Source organism: Carcharhinus amblyrhynchos, chromosome 2, assembly GCF_965287045.1.
Source record: "Carcharhinus amblyrhynchos chromosome 2, sCarAmb.v2.hapA, whole genome shotgun sequence".
In the NCBI taxonomy this organism is placed as follows: Eukaryota; Metazoa; Chordata; class Chondrichthyes; order Carcharhiniformes; family Carcharhinidae; genus Carcharhinus; species Carcharhinus amblyrhynchos.
In genome coordinates this window covers 58,908,656-58,923,567 of record NC_137325.1, presented here as the reverse complement: position 1 = coordinate 58,923,567, position 14,912 = coordinate 58,908,656, and the positions used below count along the sequence as shown (strand labels likewise).

Sequence of the window (14,912 nt, the reverse complement as noted above, 5' to 3'; positions counted from 1 at the left end):
ACTTGTTTTGCTGCTGCATTATTTCAGCGTATTGCTCGGGGCATGCAGATCATCCAGAAGAATCTGTGAATCTCAACGTTTCTACAACATCAATATGCAACTGAAATGTGCTAACTAAAAGATATATCGTCATATTAGCACAAGATTCCTTGAGAACTGTCTTGATATTTTTATCCTTCAGCAGTCAAAGTTTCCTGATATATCTGGACTAGCAAACAGACTCAATGGATGTCAGTTAGAAGACAAGGGATGCTCACTTCATGCTTGACTGAAGTCACTTATTAAAATTTGAAGCAAATAAACTATTAGCTTGCTGGAAATGCTCTTCAGACGTCTGGTCAGATTGGAGGTGCCCTTCAAAGCACGTCAGCTAGGATATCCAGAATGGCCATGGTATGCTGAACAGCACTGTACAGGAACAAAGTTTGAACCTGCAGGTGTAACAGGTAGAGGAAACGAAAGACAAAAAAGATGAGAAGGAAGGTGATGATATGGGCAATAGATCATCAGCTGTTAATATTGCGGCCCAGGATGTCCTTCTTATTGCAAGGTTCATTCAGGTTGCTCGAGTGGACTAATGTCAGAAGCATTGTAACTTCCATTCTACAATCTCGCACCACCCAACTCCAGCCATCCCTAATGCCACTCACACAAAGAAAGCAATGGATTACCAATTTCACATCCCTGCATTGGTCATCAACAAGTTAAAAAGCAACTTGCCACCCAGCACCAAAGAATGGGGAAGAAAGGAAATGGTTCAAATGAATAATTTTTATTTCAAGTAATTTAATCACTGAACAATCAAAACTCTACAACTGAATATTTTCTTGGACACTGATGTGCCTACTTTTGTGTAACTAGAAAGCTTCAGTCTTCTTATGCCTATAGCTCCTGTTTGATGTTACCCCTGTAGTATCAGGTGAGGTGAGGTATGAGGCAGGTGAGGTTGGTGAGCAAACTGCACACGGTACAGTGCTGCAGCAGGACATAGGCAAAGAGAAAGGGAAAAGGAACGTAGTAGTGATTGGGGATAGTGGGGTGAAGGGTATTGACACTGTCCTTTGTCACAATGACAAAGTGCACAGAAGGGTGTGTTGTCTGCCTGGTGCTCGGGTCCGGGATGTCACAGCTGGGCTGCAGAGGAACCTGGAGTGGGAGGGTGAGAATCCGGTCGTTGTGGTTCATGTGGGTGCCGGTGACGTAAGCAAAATGCAGACTGAGGATCTGGGGAGGGAGTATGAAAAGCTGGGAATGGAATTAAAAAGTAGAACCGACAAGGTGGTTATCTCTGGGCTACTGCCTGAACCGTGTGCAGATGGGCGTAGGGTTGACAGGATTAAGGAAGTGAATGGGTGACTCAGGGATTGGTGTGGGAGGAATGGGTTTGAATTTATGGGGCATTGGCACCAGTATTGGGGTAGGTGGGACCTGTTCGGGCGGGATGGGGTTGGTCTGAACCGTGCTGGGACCAGAGTGCTGGCGAATCGAGTAAAGAGGACTGTAGACAGGGCTTTAAACTAATTAGGGGGGGGAGGGTGCGAGGGTAGGTGACCTTACGAGGTCTAAAGTTAAGGAGAGTGTACGTGTAAGGGAAGAGGCCGAGGATGTCCCAATAATAGAGGGAGTAGGGGGCGTGAGTATAGTTGGTGGCGTTGCGGCAAATAGGGTCCAGGTGAAGGCTGGGATGAAAGCACTTTATCTGAACGCACGAAGCATTCGGAATAAAGTGGATGAACTGATGGCGCAGATCGACACAAATGGATACGATCTGGTGGCCATTACAGAGACGTGGCTGCAGGGTGACAGAGACTGGGAGCTGAATGTACAGGGCTATCAAGTGTTTAGGAAGGATAGGCAGGAGGGAAAAGGGGCGGAGCGTAGCTCTGCTGATTAAGGATAGCATCACGGTGGTAGCAAGGGATGATATTAGAGCCAAGGAGCAGAGGGTGGAATCGTTGTGGGTGGAGATTAGGAACAGCAAAGGGAGGAAGACGCTGGTGGGTGTCATCTATAGGCCCCCGAATAATGATCTGGAGATGGGGCGGGCTGTTAATGCGCAAATAAGTGCGGCGTGCAGGAATGGGACGGCTGTAGTTATGGGGGATTTCAATCTGCATATTGATTGGTCGACCCATGTTGGACGTGGGGGGCTTGAGGAAGAGTTCTTGGAATGCTGCCGGGACAGTTTCCTCGAACAGTGTGTGTTGGAGCCGACGAGGGAGCAAGCTATCTTGGATCTGGTGCTATGTAATGAAGCGGGTAGAATTAGGGACCTTGTGGTGAAGGATCCTCTTGGGGAGAGTGATCATTGTATGGTGGAGTTTCTGGTGCAGATGGAGGAGGAGAAAGTGGGTTCCCGGACACGCGTCCTTTGTTTGAATAGAGGGGAGTACGGTAGGATGAGAGAAGAATTGGCGAATGTGGACTGGGAGAGCGCGTTGGAGGGAGGGTCTGTTGAGGAGCAGTGGAGGATCTTTAAGGAGATCTTTCTTGGTGCTCAACGGAAATTTATTCCGATGGTCAAAAAGGATAGTAGGAGGAGAGGTAATAAGCCGTGGATAACGAAGGAGGTGAAGGAAAGTGTTAAACTAAAAGCGGAGGAATTTAGAGTAGCTAAGAGTAGTGGGCGAGAAGAGGATTGGGAGAGGTTTAAATGTCAACAAAGATTGACAAAGAAGTTGATAAGGAAGGGTAGGAGAAACTATGAAGCTGGGCTAGCGCTTAATATAAAAAAGGATAGCAAGAGTTTTTATAAATATATAAAAAGGAAGAGGCTGGCTAGGGTGAATGTTGGTCCTTTAGAGGATGAGAAAGGGGACCTAGTGGTAGGGGATGAGGATATGGCCAAGGTATTCAATAACTTTTTTGTTTCTGTCTTCACGGAGGAGGACGTGAATAATTTGCCGGGTGTTAGCGATGGAAAGGTGGTAGGACTGGAGGGTCTTAATGACATTACTGTTACTAGAGAGGCGGTGCTCGACAGACTGGAGGGGCTGATTGTGGACAAGTCCCCAGGACCGGATGGAATGCATCCGAGGGTTCTGAAAGAAATGGTGGAGGTGATAGTGGATGCCTTGGTGGTTATTTTCCAAACGTCGCTGGATTCCGAGGAAGTGCCGGATGATTGGAAAACGGCTAATGTTACGTCGTTGTTTAAGAAGGGTGCCAGGCAAAAGGCGGGGAATTATAGGCCGGTTAGTTTAACGTCTATGGTAGGTAAAATGTTAGAATCTGTCATTAAGGAGGAAATTGCGAGGCATCTTGAAGGGAATTGCTTGATAGAGCAGACGCAGCACGGTTTCATTAAAGGGAAGTCGTGTCTGACAAATTTACTGGAGTTCTATGAGGATGTGTCTAGGGCGGTGGATAGAGGAGAGCCGGTGGATGTGGTCTTTCTAGATTTTCAGAAGGCGTTTGACAAAGTGCCTCACAAGAGGTTATTGCAGAAGGTCGAGGGACATGGAGTTGGGGGTAGGGTGTTAGCGTGGATAGAGGATTGGTTGTCAAATAGGAGGCAGAGAGTGGGGGTCAACGGGTACTATTCAGATTGGCGAATGGTGACTAGTGGAGTGCCCCAGGGGTCGGTGCTGGGGCCTCAGCTTTTTACCATTTATATAGATGATCTGGAGGAGGGATCCGAGTGTAGAGTGTCGAAATTTGCTGATGACACAAAGATTGGGGGAACGGCAAATTGTGCGGAGGGTGTGGAGAGTCTGCAGAAGGATCTAGATAGGCTGGGCGAATGGGCCAGGAAATGGCAAATGGAATTTAATGTTGGCAAGTGTGAGGTGGTCCACTTTGGTAGGAAGAATGATAGGAAGGACTATTACTTACGGGGCGAAAAACTGCAGCAGGCGACGGTGCAGAGGGACCTCGGGGTCCTTGTGCATGAGTCGCAAAAACCCAGCTTGCAGGTGCAACAGGTGGTCAGGAAGGCGAATGGGATGCTGGCCTTCATAGCGAGGGGGATTGAATATAAAAGTAGGGAGGTCTTGTTGCAGCTGTATAGGGCTTTGGTGAGGCCGCAACTGGAGTACTGTGTGCATTTTTGGGCGCCGCACCTGCGCAAAGATATTTTGGCCTTGGAGGGAGTGCAGAGGAGGTTTACTAGGCTGATACCGGAGTTGAGGGGGTTGAGCTATGAGGAGAGGCTGAATGAACTGGGCTTGTACTCGTTGGAGTTTAGAAGAATGAGGGGAGATCTCATTGAGACGTATAAGATGATGAATGGGATGGATAGGACAGAGGTGGAAAGACTCTTCCCGCTCAAAAAAGACAGTAGGACTAGGGGGCACAGCCTCAAGATAAAAGGGGGGCGGTTTAGAACGGAGTTGAGGAGGAACTTCTTCACTCAAAGGGTGGTGAATCTCTGGAATTCTCTGCCCACTGAAGTGGTGGAGGCTGCCTTGCTAAATATTTTTAAGACGCGGGTTGATGGGTTTTTGATAGGAGAGGGGATTAAGGGTTATGGGGAGAGGGCGGGAAAGTGGAACTGAGCAGCGACAGATCAGCCATGATCTTATTGAATGGCGGGGCAGGCTCGAAGGGCTGGATGGCCTACTCCTGCTCCTATTTCTTATGTTCTTATCAGCTAGGGTAGAGGAAGGTGACTCTTCCTGCCAAGATGTTGTTGGCTGACATTTTTTGGGTTTGGGATTCTGTCAGGACCCTGCTAAAGACGGCTCCAACTACCCCGTCCAGACATAGAATCATTGATGGGACACATTCAGCATGTCAGCTACTGGCATTTGAGGTGGGCAACATATGAGAAGCAAAAGTGGAATTTCCATATTCACTAATTCTTTCATAAGACCATAAGAAGTAGAGATGGAGTAGGCCATTTGACCTTTCAAGCCTCTTCCATCATTCAACAAGATCACTCACAATCCCATATCCCTTAATTCACTTAGTACGCAAACATCAGCTTTTGCCTTGAATATGCTCAACAACTGAACGCCCATAGCTCCTTGGGATTGAGAATGCCAATGAAACTTCTCCTCATCTCCGTTCTAAATGGTCAATCCTAAAATCTGAGACTGTGACAATGTGTTCTAAAATTCCCTGCAGAGTTATTTCCTCAGCATTTACCTGATAAGAATTTTATATGCTCCAATTAACGTCCTAGGTCCAACCATCTTCAGCTGCTTCATCAATGACCTTCCTTCCATCATAAGGTCAGAAGTGGAATGTGCGCTGATGACTGTACAGTGTTCAGTATCAGTCACAACTCCTCAGATACTGAAGCAGTCCATGTCTAAATGCCGGAAGACCTGGACAATATCCAGGCTGGGACGTGCAAGTAACATTCATGATACACAAGTGCCAGGCAATGGCCAACTCGAACAAGAAAGGATCTATTCATCACCCTTGATATTCAAAGGCATTACCATCGCTGAATCCCCACTATCAACATACCGAGAGTTATTATTGACCAGAAACTGAACTGGACCAGCCATATAAATACTGTGACTATTAGAACAGGCCAAAGAATAGGAATCCTCCAGAGAATAACTCACCTCTTGACTCTATGATCTACAAGGCACAAATGTGATGAAATATTCTCCACTTTCCTGGATGAATGCAGCTCCAACGACACTTAAGAAACTCAACATAATCTAGGACAAAGCAACCCACTTGATTGCCACCCCTTCCACAAATATTGAATCTCTCCACCACATTGTACTATCTATAAGGTGAACTGCAGTAACTCACCAAGATTCCTGAGGCAGCACTTTCCAAACTCATGACCACTACCATCTAGAAGGACAAGAGCAGTAGGCGCCTGGGAACATCACCGCCCAGAGGTTCCCCTCAAAGTCATTCATAGAACCATCAAAGAATACGTACAATGCGGAAGGAGCAATCAAGCATTTATCGACAACAATCCCCCCCCAGGCCTTATCCCCATAACCCCAAGTATTTAACCTGCTAATCCCCCTGACACTAAAGGGCAATTTAGCATGGCCAATCAACATAACCACATATCTTTGAAGTATGGGAGGAAAGCGGAGCTCCCGAAGGAAACCCATGCAGATACAGAGAGAACATACAAACTCCACACAGATAGTTACCTGAAGCTGGAATTTAACCTGGGTCCTTAACGCAGAGGGGCAGCTGCACTCACTAACCATTGTGCCATCGTGCTGCTCGTTATCCTAACTTGGAAATACATTGCCATTTCTTCAAAGTCATTGAGTCAAAATCCTAGAATTTCCTCCTGAACAGCACCATGGATGTACCTACACTTCAGGGATTGCAGCAGTTCAAGAAGGGGCAAAGTGGTTAGTACTGCTGCCTCACAGTGCCAGAGACCTGGGTTTGATTCCCTGCTTGGTTTAGGGAGCAGAAGGCATCAGATCGCCTCCATCTCTGATGTGCTAGGCTGAAGACGATAAGGAAATTATAGGATCACAATTCAGCAACCCTTACAAATGACCGATTCATCCCTGGACCCCGGCTTGGATGGTAAAGAACACACAGATGTTGTCTGTGTGGTATTTGCGCATTCTCCCCATGTCTTCATGGTTTCCTCCAGGTGCTCCAGTTTCCTCCCACAGTACAAAGGTGTGCGGGTTAGGTGGATTGGCCATGCTAAATTATCCCTTTGTGACGTGGGAACTTGCTGGGGTAAATGCATGAGGATATGGGAATAGGTCCTGGGTGGGATTGTGGTTGGTGCAGACTCGATGGGCTAAATGGCCTTCTTTTGCACTGTAGGAATCTATGATTCTAAGGCAGCTCACCACCACCTTCTCAAGGGCAACTAGTTATAGGCAATAAATGCTGGAGCACAGCTAGCGATCCTCCATCCCATAAATAAATTTTAAAAATTAGATCACCTTACTTTCCTAAGGTCCAGGGACTATAGGTCTTGTCTACTCAATTGGTTCTTGTAGAACAATACCCTTATCCCAGGAATCAGTCTGATAAGTATTTGTTGAACTCTTCTTAGAGCAAGTATATCCTTCCTTAGGTAAGAAAATTAAAAGTGCATAGACAATTCCAGGTGTGGTCTCACCAGTGTCCTTCACAATTAGTAAGATGTATTTACTGTGTATTCCAATCATTTTGCAACAAAAGTTAACATACGACTTGCCTTCCTAACACTGCACTGTCTAGATGTTAGCGTCATATGATTCATGTACAAGGACACCCAAGTTATTCTGAATACAAATATTTACCAGTATGTTACCATTCAAAAATCATTTTGCTTTTTCTACTTTTCCTACCAAAGTTGATAACTTCACACTTCACACTGGCTGAATTTTCTCAAAAAATGACCAAGAGTCATCTCCAGCGAGAAAAGTGGTGAGAATTCCATTGGGTGGGTTGGTGCAATCCAGATCATTTTGTTTTGAACGAGGGGAGATTCCCACGCAATTCTCCCACACAGTACAATAAATGATTTCTCCACACCAAGCCAGAATCCTCAGGTGTCTGATTTTCCCAACTTGGAGCTCAGCTATTCACTGTGAACAAGAGGGAGCTGCTATTAAACAATCCCTCAGCACTCACTCACAGTCAAGCCAGGAGCATGACTGCAGGAAGACATACTCCTCATTTCTAGGAGGCTGATTTATCGAGGTGGCTAGACCCAGTTGAGGAGAGGTGGGCTTTTCCATTGGGGTGGCAGAAGATCCCAGACCACCATGGCTAATCCTGCCTGGAATACAGTGGCAGCGGCAGCATGACCTCCAGGACTGGCATCTAATGTCAGAAGAGAATTATTACCACCCAGGAGCTGCAAGATGAGTACCCACCTGTCACCTCCTTGCATCATTTCCATCTGCACCCCTGGAATCTCACCCATGGCCCACTCCCTGCCTCCTCACATCCTCCCAACACCTGATCTCTCAGCACCTCCTTCGGCAGCCCTCAGCATTCCTCATCACAATCCTGATCTGCCTAGCCACAGTGCTCACACATGCCAACCAGGCATCCGGCTCAAAATGTCCTCTTTGTGTCTCCACTGGAGAGAATTTCTCACAATAAAAGAGGGAGAAGACAGATGGGGGATGCCAAAGTTATGCGTCCTCACCCCCAATGAGGAAAGGGTGCAGTTTTTCACAGGCGAGGACCCAGAGCAAGCAGTGATGGGCAACGCAGTTAGCCTACATCATAGAAGTGAAGATCTACAACATTTTCATCCAGATGACCTTTCTCAGGTGAGTTATGTAACTCCTAGATCTTTGTCCTGCTCAGTCACTGAACCCACGTCTCTTGTCTTGCAGGATCTCTACCAGAAAAAGCTGGGCCATCTGGGGTCAGTGCCCCTCTGCAACCTTGGAGGGCACCTCAGAAGAGTGTTCTGAGGAAGGCACTGACAAGGTGTCACAGCCTTCTCCTGCGCAGACACACATTTGGTGGGTGAGATTAGTAGACAGGCTCTTGACGTCGCCATTTGTTGAGCACCACTCGGCTGCTGATGCACATCAGGTGGAGGCAGGAAGTTTCAAGAAATCAGACAGTCTGCTGGATCCCAGACATTTCTCCTATCAGGTGCAACACCTCTGGAAAAAGTTCTCTGCTGCTGAAAATGTAAAGGCAGAGTTTGGAAATCCAGGAGGGAGTGTTTGCTACATTCCACAACTATAAGGCTGTTTGAAGGAGTCCCAAAGCCTTCAGTCGCAGGAGATGTTGCCGGCATTGCTTGGCACCCAGGTCAACACTTGCAAGGGTGATGTCTGCAATGGAAAGCCTGGAGCAGGATGTCCAAGACTTGACTATTGAACTCCAAGGCACCCAAAAGCTTAGCCCACCTACAGAGGACCATAGCTGAGGGCTTGGCACCATGACCAAGACAATGGCAGGCCTCCAGGACTGGCAGTGCCAGGTGATTTAGCGGCTTCTGGAATTATTCCAGTTGTCTCTCAGTCCCATAGAGTGACCCAGAAACTAATGGGTACCCTGAGAGAGGAGGAAGTACTGAAGCCCGTCCCAGGGCCTTCCACCAAGGAGAATCTGGCAGTCTCCAACCGTTCTGAATGACCCCTCCCTGACACAGGCTATTCTCAGGACAGAGGGCACTATTGACATCTGAAAGTCTTCCAGGGTCCTCCAGGTCCAAGCCCTCCAGAGGATGCCTGCTAAGAGTTTCAAAGGCCACAGGGAGCAGAAGGCATCAGATCACCTCCATCTCAGATGTGCATCCTGTGCAAACACCAAGACGTAATGCTAGGCTGAAGACGATAAGGAAATTATAGGATCACAATTCAGGAACCCTTACAAATGAGCAATTCATCCCTTGACCCTAGCTTGGAAGGTAAAGCAGCTGAGATGGGTGAAGGGTAAATGATGATAGCTAATTGGTTGGGTGATCATGTCTCGCAGAAATGTGAGAGGCCACAAATACTATCAGAGGCAAAGAAGGGAGATGCAACCATGCAACATGTATTCTCAGGCTTGGATGTCCTGCATTTTTATTACTGGTATGCTATTAAACTCAATGCACCCTGGGCAGCCAGTGTATAATCTGTGATTACAGATCTGCCAGGAAGCTTAGATTTCACCCTACTCTGTTCTTAACATGACTGTCCCACCTTCTCTGAGTGACATGCAGCCAGCCCCTTGGGCTGCCAATATTCATTCTTTGGACCCTCCCTCACTCAAGTTGGGAACAATCTCTCAGGCCATTGACAGCAACATTAGGTAAATTGAATTCAATTCTCTGGCTCTCGCATAGAGGTTTCATCAGTGACTACAAGGGGGTCTTCACTGAGGAACCCCTACACCTCAATGTTTTGTGTGTCGTTAATTGCTTGCATGGTGGGACACCACCTCCAATACAGCACTCCCTTTAGGCAAATGAGGTTCAGGAAAATCCACTTTAAAACATCTGGGGTTAGACAGAGCACCTCACCTGCCCTTTCTAGATAACACTAATGACTTGAAAAGACTCACTATGAAAAAAAGGGGTCAAAAAGTCACCTGCTCTCTTTGGAGCAGAAGGGAAACCCCATAAAAACATTTACACTGAATATCTGTGCTAAAAGGAAATCCTCCAGAGTTAATGGGCCATGAAAAAACTTGTGTAAACAAACAAACCTAATCCTTCCTTTGAAATAACCTGAATCAGTCAATCTGAAGGCTTGTAAAAGTTGATGAACTGTGCAAGAGCTTATGTCAACAAACCTAATCCCTCCTTTGAAAAAGCCTAGACCTGTCAATCAAAAGGCTTGTAGAAGTAATGGACCAGGAACTGAATGTAAATAATGCAGTTCAAAACTATTAAATATTTCAACGTTCCCAGAGGCTTTAAAAAGCTAAAAGGACATGAAATAGAATGGGAAAATCGTACTGCTAAGCTTCTCACCACATCATAGAGAAATGTTACTTTCAACCTGAGATCTGATTGAAATACACTTGTTTGGAGAGACTTCAAAGCTTCTCATAACATTAGAGAGAAGGCTTGTAACTTCAATATGACTGACAATCTGAAAGAGAGTTCAAGGTTTCAAAGCTCCAGTGAGCAGATAGCTATGCCACTCGCATCCTAGGAAAGGCCCCCAACTGAACCCCGTTCAGCCCTGCACAAACCTTAAACTCCCAACTCTCTTGAAGGACACCCCTCTACACTCTGACAGGGGATGCTCTGCCCACGGGCACCCTGCAGGCAAGTGCAGAGCATGTACTTCCCCCCATACAGTCCATTGCACCTGGATCCCTGCTTTTAAAGGCCAATAGTGATTTGTGCCCACATAACTTCCACAGGGGGGAGAGAGGGGTGGCTGGAGGCGGCGGGGTGGGGGGGTAGAAGGGGAGCTTATAGAGGGCTGCATACTCTGATATTGATTTTGTATTCCTGTTCTTGCCACCATCATCTCTGCTCTTGCTCACTTGTGAAATATGAATCATTAGGTGAAAACCCAACTATCCACCTTATGAATTTCGTGATGGTGCACCTCTCAAAATCAATCAGTTGCTCTGAGGAATTTTATTCTGCAATGTCCACCGATATCTCCCTCTTCCCTCAGCCCATCCTGATCTACCCAACTCCCCAAATTCCTCTCCTCACCCTCCCAAACCCACAGCCAGCCCCAATCTCCTGATCTGCTCCAATAGTCCCAACGTACCTCTCCTCCCTTAGCAGCACCATAACCTCCCCATCATCACATTTCCCACCATCCAGAAGGCCAGCCCCAATCTCCTCTTCCCTCCTTTTGTCTATGATCCTCTGGTAGAGCAGAACACCTCCAGCTCTACCGATCAATCCCCAATGTGCCCCGCCCCCTCATTAGGCCCATCCTCCTCTGGCCCCACCCTCTTGGCACTGCCTGATACCCGATAGGCTATATCAAGGTGCTCCCTGAGCTACATTGCTGAAAGTCCTAGCAGAGAGCAAAGATACAAATTCATACTGGCAAATCAAGACTATTGCAGCTTATCATTATGAAGATATTGGGGGCAATTCTCCCAGTCTGCTGCACTGCTCTAAGATTTCTGAATAATTGGTGCAGAGCTATTACAATATGAAATTGCGTATTTCTTTATCATTTGTGGGCCCAGGACTGAAGTCTCCAGGCCCGCAAACATCTCCCCCAATCCTGCTGCCAGGAATGGTTCACTCCAGCGGGTCATACAACAGCTCCCCACTACTGGGGAACAGGTGGCCGACCCCGCTGGAGTGAAGAGAGGCCAATGAGGCCCTCACCAGGAGGCTGAAGGAAAGGAGGGGTCCCACTGGACAGCACTAGACTGGCCCCCCTGGTACTGCCCAAGGAGCAAACTGACAATGCTCAGACAGCACTTTGGCACTGTCTATCAGGCAATGCCAAAGGGGTGAGGTCAGAGGAGGATGGGCCTATTGAAGGGGGCAGGGCTGGGGGTTGGGAGGGATGAATTTGGAGAGTTGGGTAGATCAGGGTGGGCCAAAGGAGACAGAGATATCAGGATTGGCCCAGAGAGGTCCAGGAGGCCAGTGATTTGGGGGAGGCGTCAGAGAGCCAGTGATGGGGAGTCCTGGGCTTGCCAGCGATCAGGAGACTGGCAATGCGGGCCCAATGCGCAAACACTGATCTCCATTCTGCCACGCGTAGTGGCCTGATCAGCATTATGCGGGCCAGAATAGGCCCCATCCCTTAATTTTCAGAGGGAGACATGCTACAGCACTCTGCAGTGCTCAGAGACTCAAAGGTATGATCTGAAAATCACATAAAAAAAAAAAATCGGTGGGAGTTTTTCCCGTTTTCACATGAATTGGAGAGAATCCTGGCCATCACACTTCACTCATGTCAAAACCAAGTTAATATAACTGAGTGCTGTATGACATTTAACTCTGTAACTGGGAACTCTCCATCTCTAATGGCCAGGGACAATGAAGCACCACACATCTCCACAGCCTCTTCCTCTACTGCTCCTCTTCAATCTTCGTATTTTGTGTTCCCTTTTTCTGCAATGAAATGACTGCAATGGAATGTGTTCACTCAATGAATACAATGCATTTTTTGATGGAGACAATGAGCGAAAGGTGGGAAATTGCATAGAAATGAGGGTGAGTGCCAATGGTGGATGGATAGTTTAGAACGCGAGGATATGAAGAAGTACATCTAAAGAGACTGATGAGGACATATGCAAGATAAGGCTGTGTGATACAGTAGAGTTGATATAATAGAGGGAAGGAGCGACCTTTGCAGCATGATGTAAGTTAATGGGCAACTGTACTCACCTTTCCTGCCCTGGTTAGGTTATTAAAGTGCTTACTGCAATGAATTCCAAAAGCCCTTGCTGCTGACCTCCTGGATCATCTTTAGCCTTCACTTCTTTGTGAGCAACAGGTTTCATCCTCTCACTGCAAAAAGAGCATCTCTCTTTGGTTCCTCACAGCACATTAAGTGAGGCACCAGTAAAGTGGACCACACCTAATCATTTTGTTTCCAAACTCAAAGTTCTCTGTCTCTTGTTTTCATCTCAAAGTTCTTGCAAATTACATCTCTGGGTTTACCCTTTAAATCCTGGAGTTGAGATTGTACCATGCGAGTCCACATGCACACAGCTGCAAAATTAACACCAAACCTGGAAATATATTTATATTGTGGTGCCTATTATAAAAACACAGACAGATGCATTGAACTCGCTTTGGGTTTGCAAAGCAATTTTAAACTTGCCCTGCCAACACTTCTCCAAGTTAACATTGGGCCAACATTTCATGACCTTTCATCGCAAGTTTTGGTGAGAGGTCACCATCCCGAAACATTAATTCTGATTCTGTCTCCATAGATGCAGCCAGACCTGCTGGCATTTCTAGCATTTTCTGTTTATAGGTAAGCCAGTAAAACAGTTCTTGGCATAACTGAATGGCATTTTTAACACAATGTGTAAATTCAGTGTCCATCATGAACTATTTTAAATGTTAATATAAAATGATCAGATCCCTATTATTGTCACTTGTAAATCTGATTGATTTGTGGTAACAATAAATATCAAAGTATCATTACCACTGATGAGCATAGCTGAAAATATTAGAATAAATGTATATTGCAAGAGAAACAGAAAATTACCAAAGATAAATTTTAAAAACAAATTGATAAAATAATTGTGGAAACCCATCATATCAGATTCACATTTGCTTTTGTCTCCAACGCACTCTCAATTTCAGTACTAAGATCATTGCAATGTATAAGGAACATGAAAGGTTCTTACTTGTATAAATATATTCCATATTCTTTCTTCTGTAAACTGTTGTTGCTTTTCTTTGAGGGAATTAAAGTGCTCACCAAGGGGTGCTCCTTCGATCAGTTCCATAACTATATACAATCGATCATCTGCAAAGAACAACAAAATACATGATGGTACCTTTTGATATAAGTGTTTAGGGACCCTTATTTTACCATCTAAAAAAATGCCAGAAACACATCTGCAATTTTACAAAACCTTCATGGAGAGTTCTGGTGAGAAAAATTGGCAAAACAAAAGAAAATGAAAGAAAATATCAGCAGCCAAGATAAATCTGAACATAGTGATTAGTAATTTACACAGTAGTCATACAGTAGATTATCAAACTTACATTTAACATGCAAGTGGAAGTAGCAACAAACTGTGACAATAAACTTCAATGTTTGTTAGGAAGAGTATTTGAAATGTTGCCACAGTGCACTATCATGCATCACATTCTGAGCATTAGGTAACTGAGCTTAAGTGGGTTGAAATACAAACAAGAAACTGGGGATCTTGAGTTTGAACAAGCTTTTCTTCAAGTTTTCATAATTCCAAGGGAAATAGCAAGTACCATTTTGAATGTTTATGATGAGGCTGCATGCACTACTTGCCACATGGTGGCAATATTCATCCTTGAAAACTCCAAGAGTTCAGCACTATACATAATGGACATTCTTGCTTAATAGTGAGTGGCTTCCATGGGTATTCTCTTTCTGCTAACACAATATATAAGCCAAATGATATTTCATGGGATTATATTTGTTGCTCAGTGTTAGAAATTGTATTTATAAAATATATTTCTATAAAGATTGACTTTACTGAAAGCTGACCTAGTTGATTGTTGTATTATTGCATTGATAGAACAAGAATATAAAAAACATGCTTAATATAGTAACAGCTCTGCTTCATTAAATGACAAAAATGAGCATGCCATTTTTTTTCCAGTTTTACCAGGGCAATCACCATCTTTAATTTAGGAATATCAATTATGTGAAAGGAAGATAATTTACAATTTATAGAGCCACTACAGATTCAGATGCATTTTATTTTCATTCATGAGTTGCGCACACCTCTGACTAGACCAGCATTTATTGTCCATCTCTAATTGCCCGTGAGAAGGGATTGGTGAGCTGCCTTCTTAACTTGCAGTCCATATGGTGTAGGTACGTCCATAGCACTGTTAGGGAGGAATTCCAGGATTTTGACCAGCGGCAGTGAAGGAATGATAATATATTTCCAAGTCAGGATGATATTTGGCC

General features: G+C 45.4%; 1 protein-coding gene across 1 annotated transcript in view; it reads right to left on the bottom strand.

Annotated features, from left to right (window-relative positions):
• The window catches only part of nek10 (NIMA-related kinase 10), a 265,380-nt gene that overhangs the window by 116,242 nt on the left and 134,226 nt on the right, over window positions 1–14,912 (bottom strand). Inside the window, exon 21 of the mRNA XM_080206316.1 lies at window positions 13,639–13,760. Coding sequence (XP_080062442.1) covers window positions 13,639–13,760 — 122 coding nt within the window. The remainder of the gene's footprint in view (window positions 1–13,638; window positions 13,761–14,912) is intronic.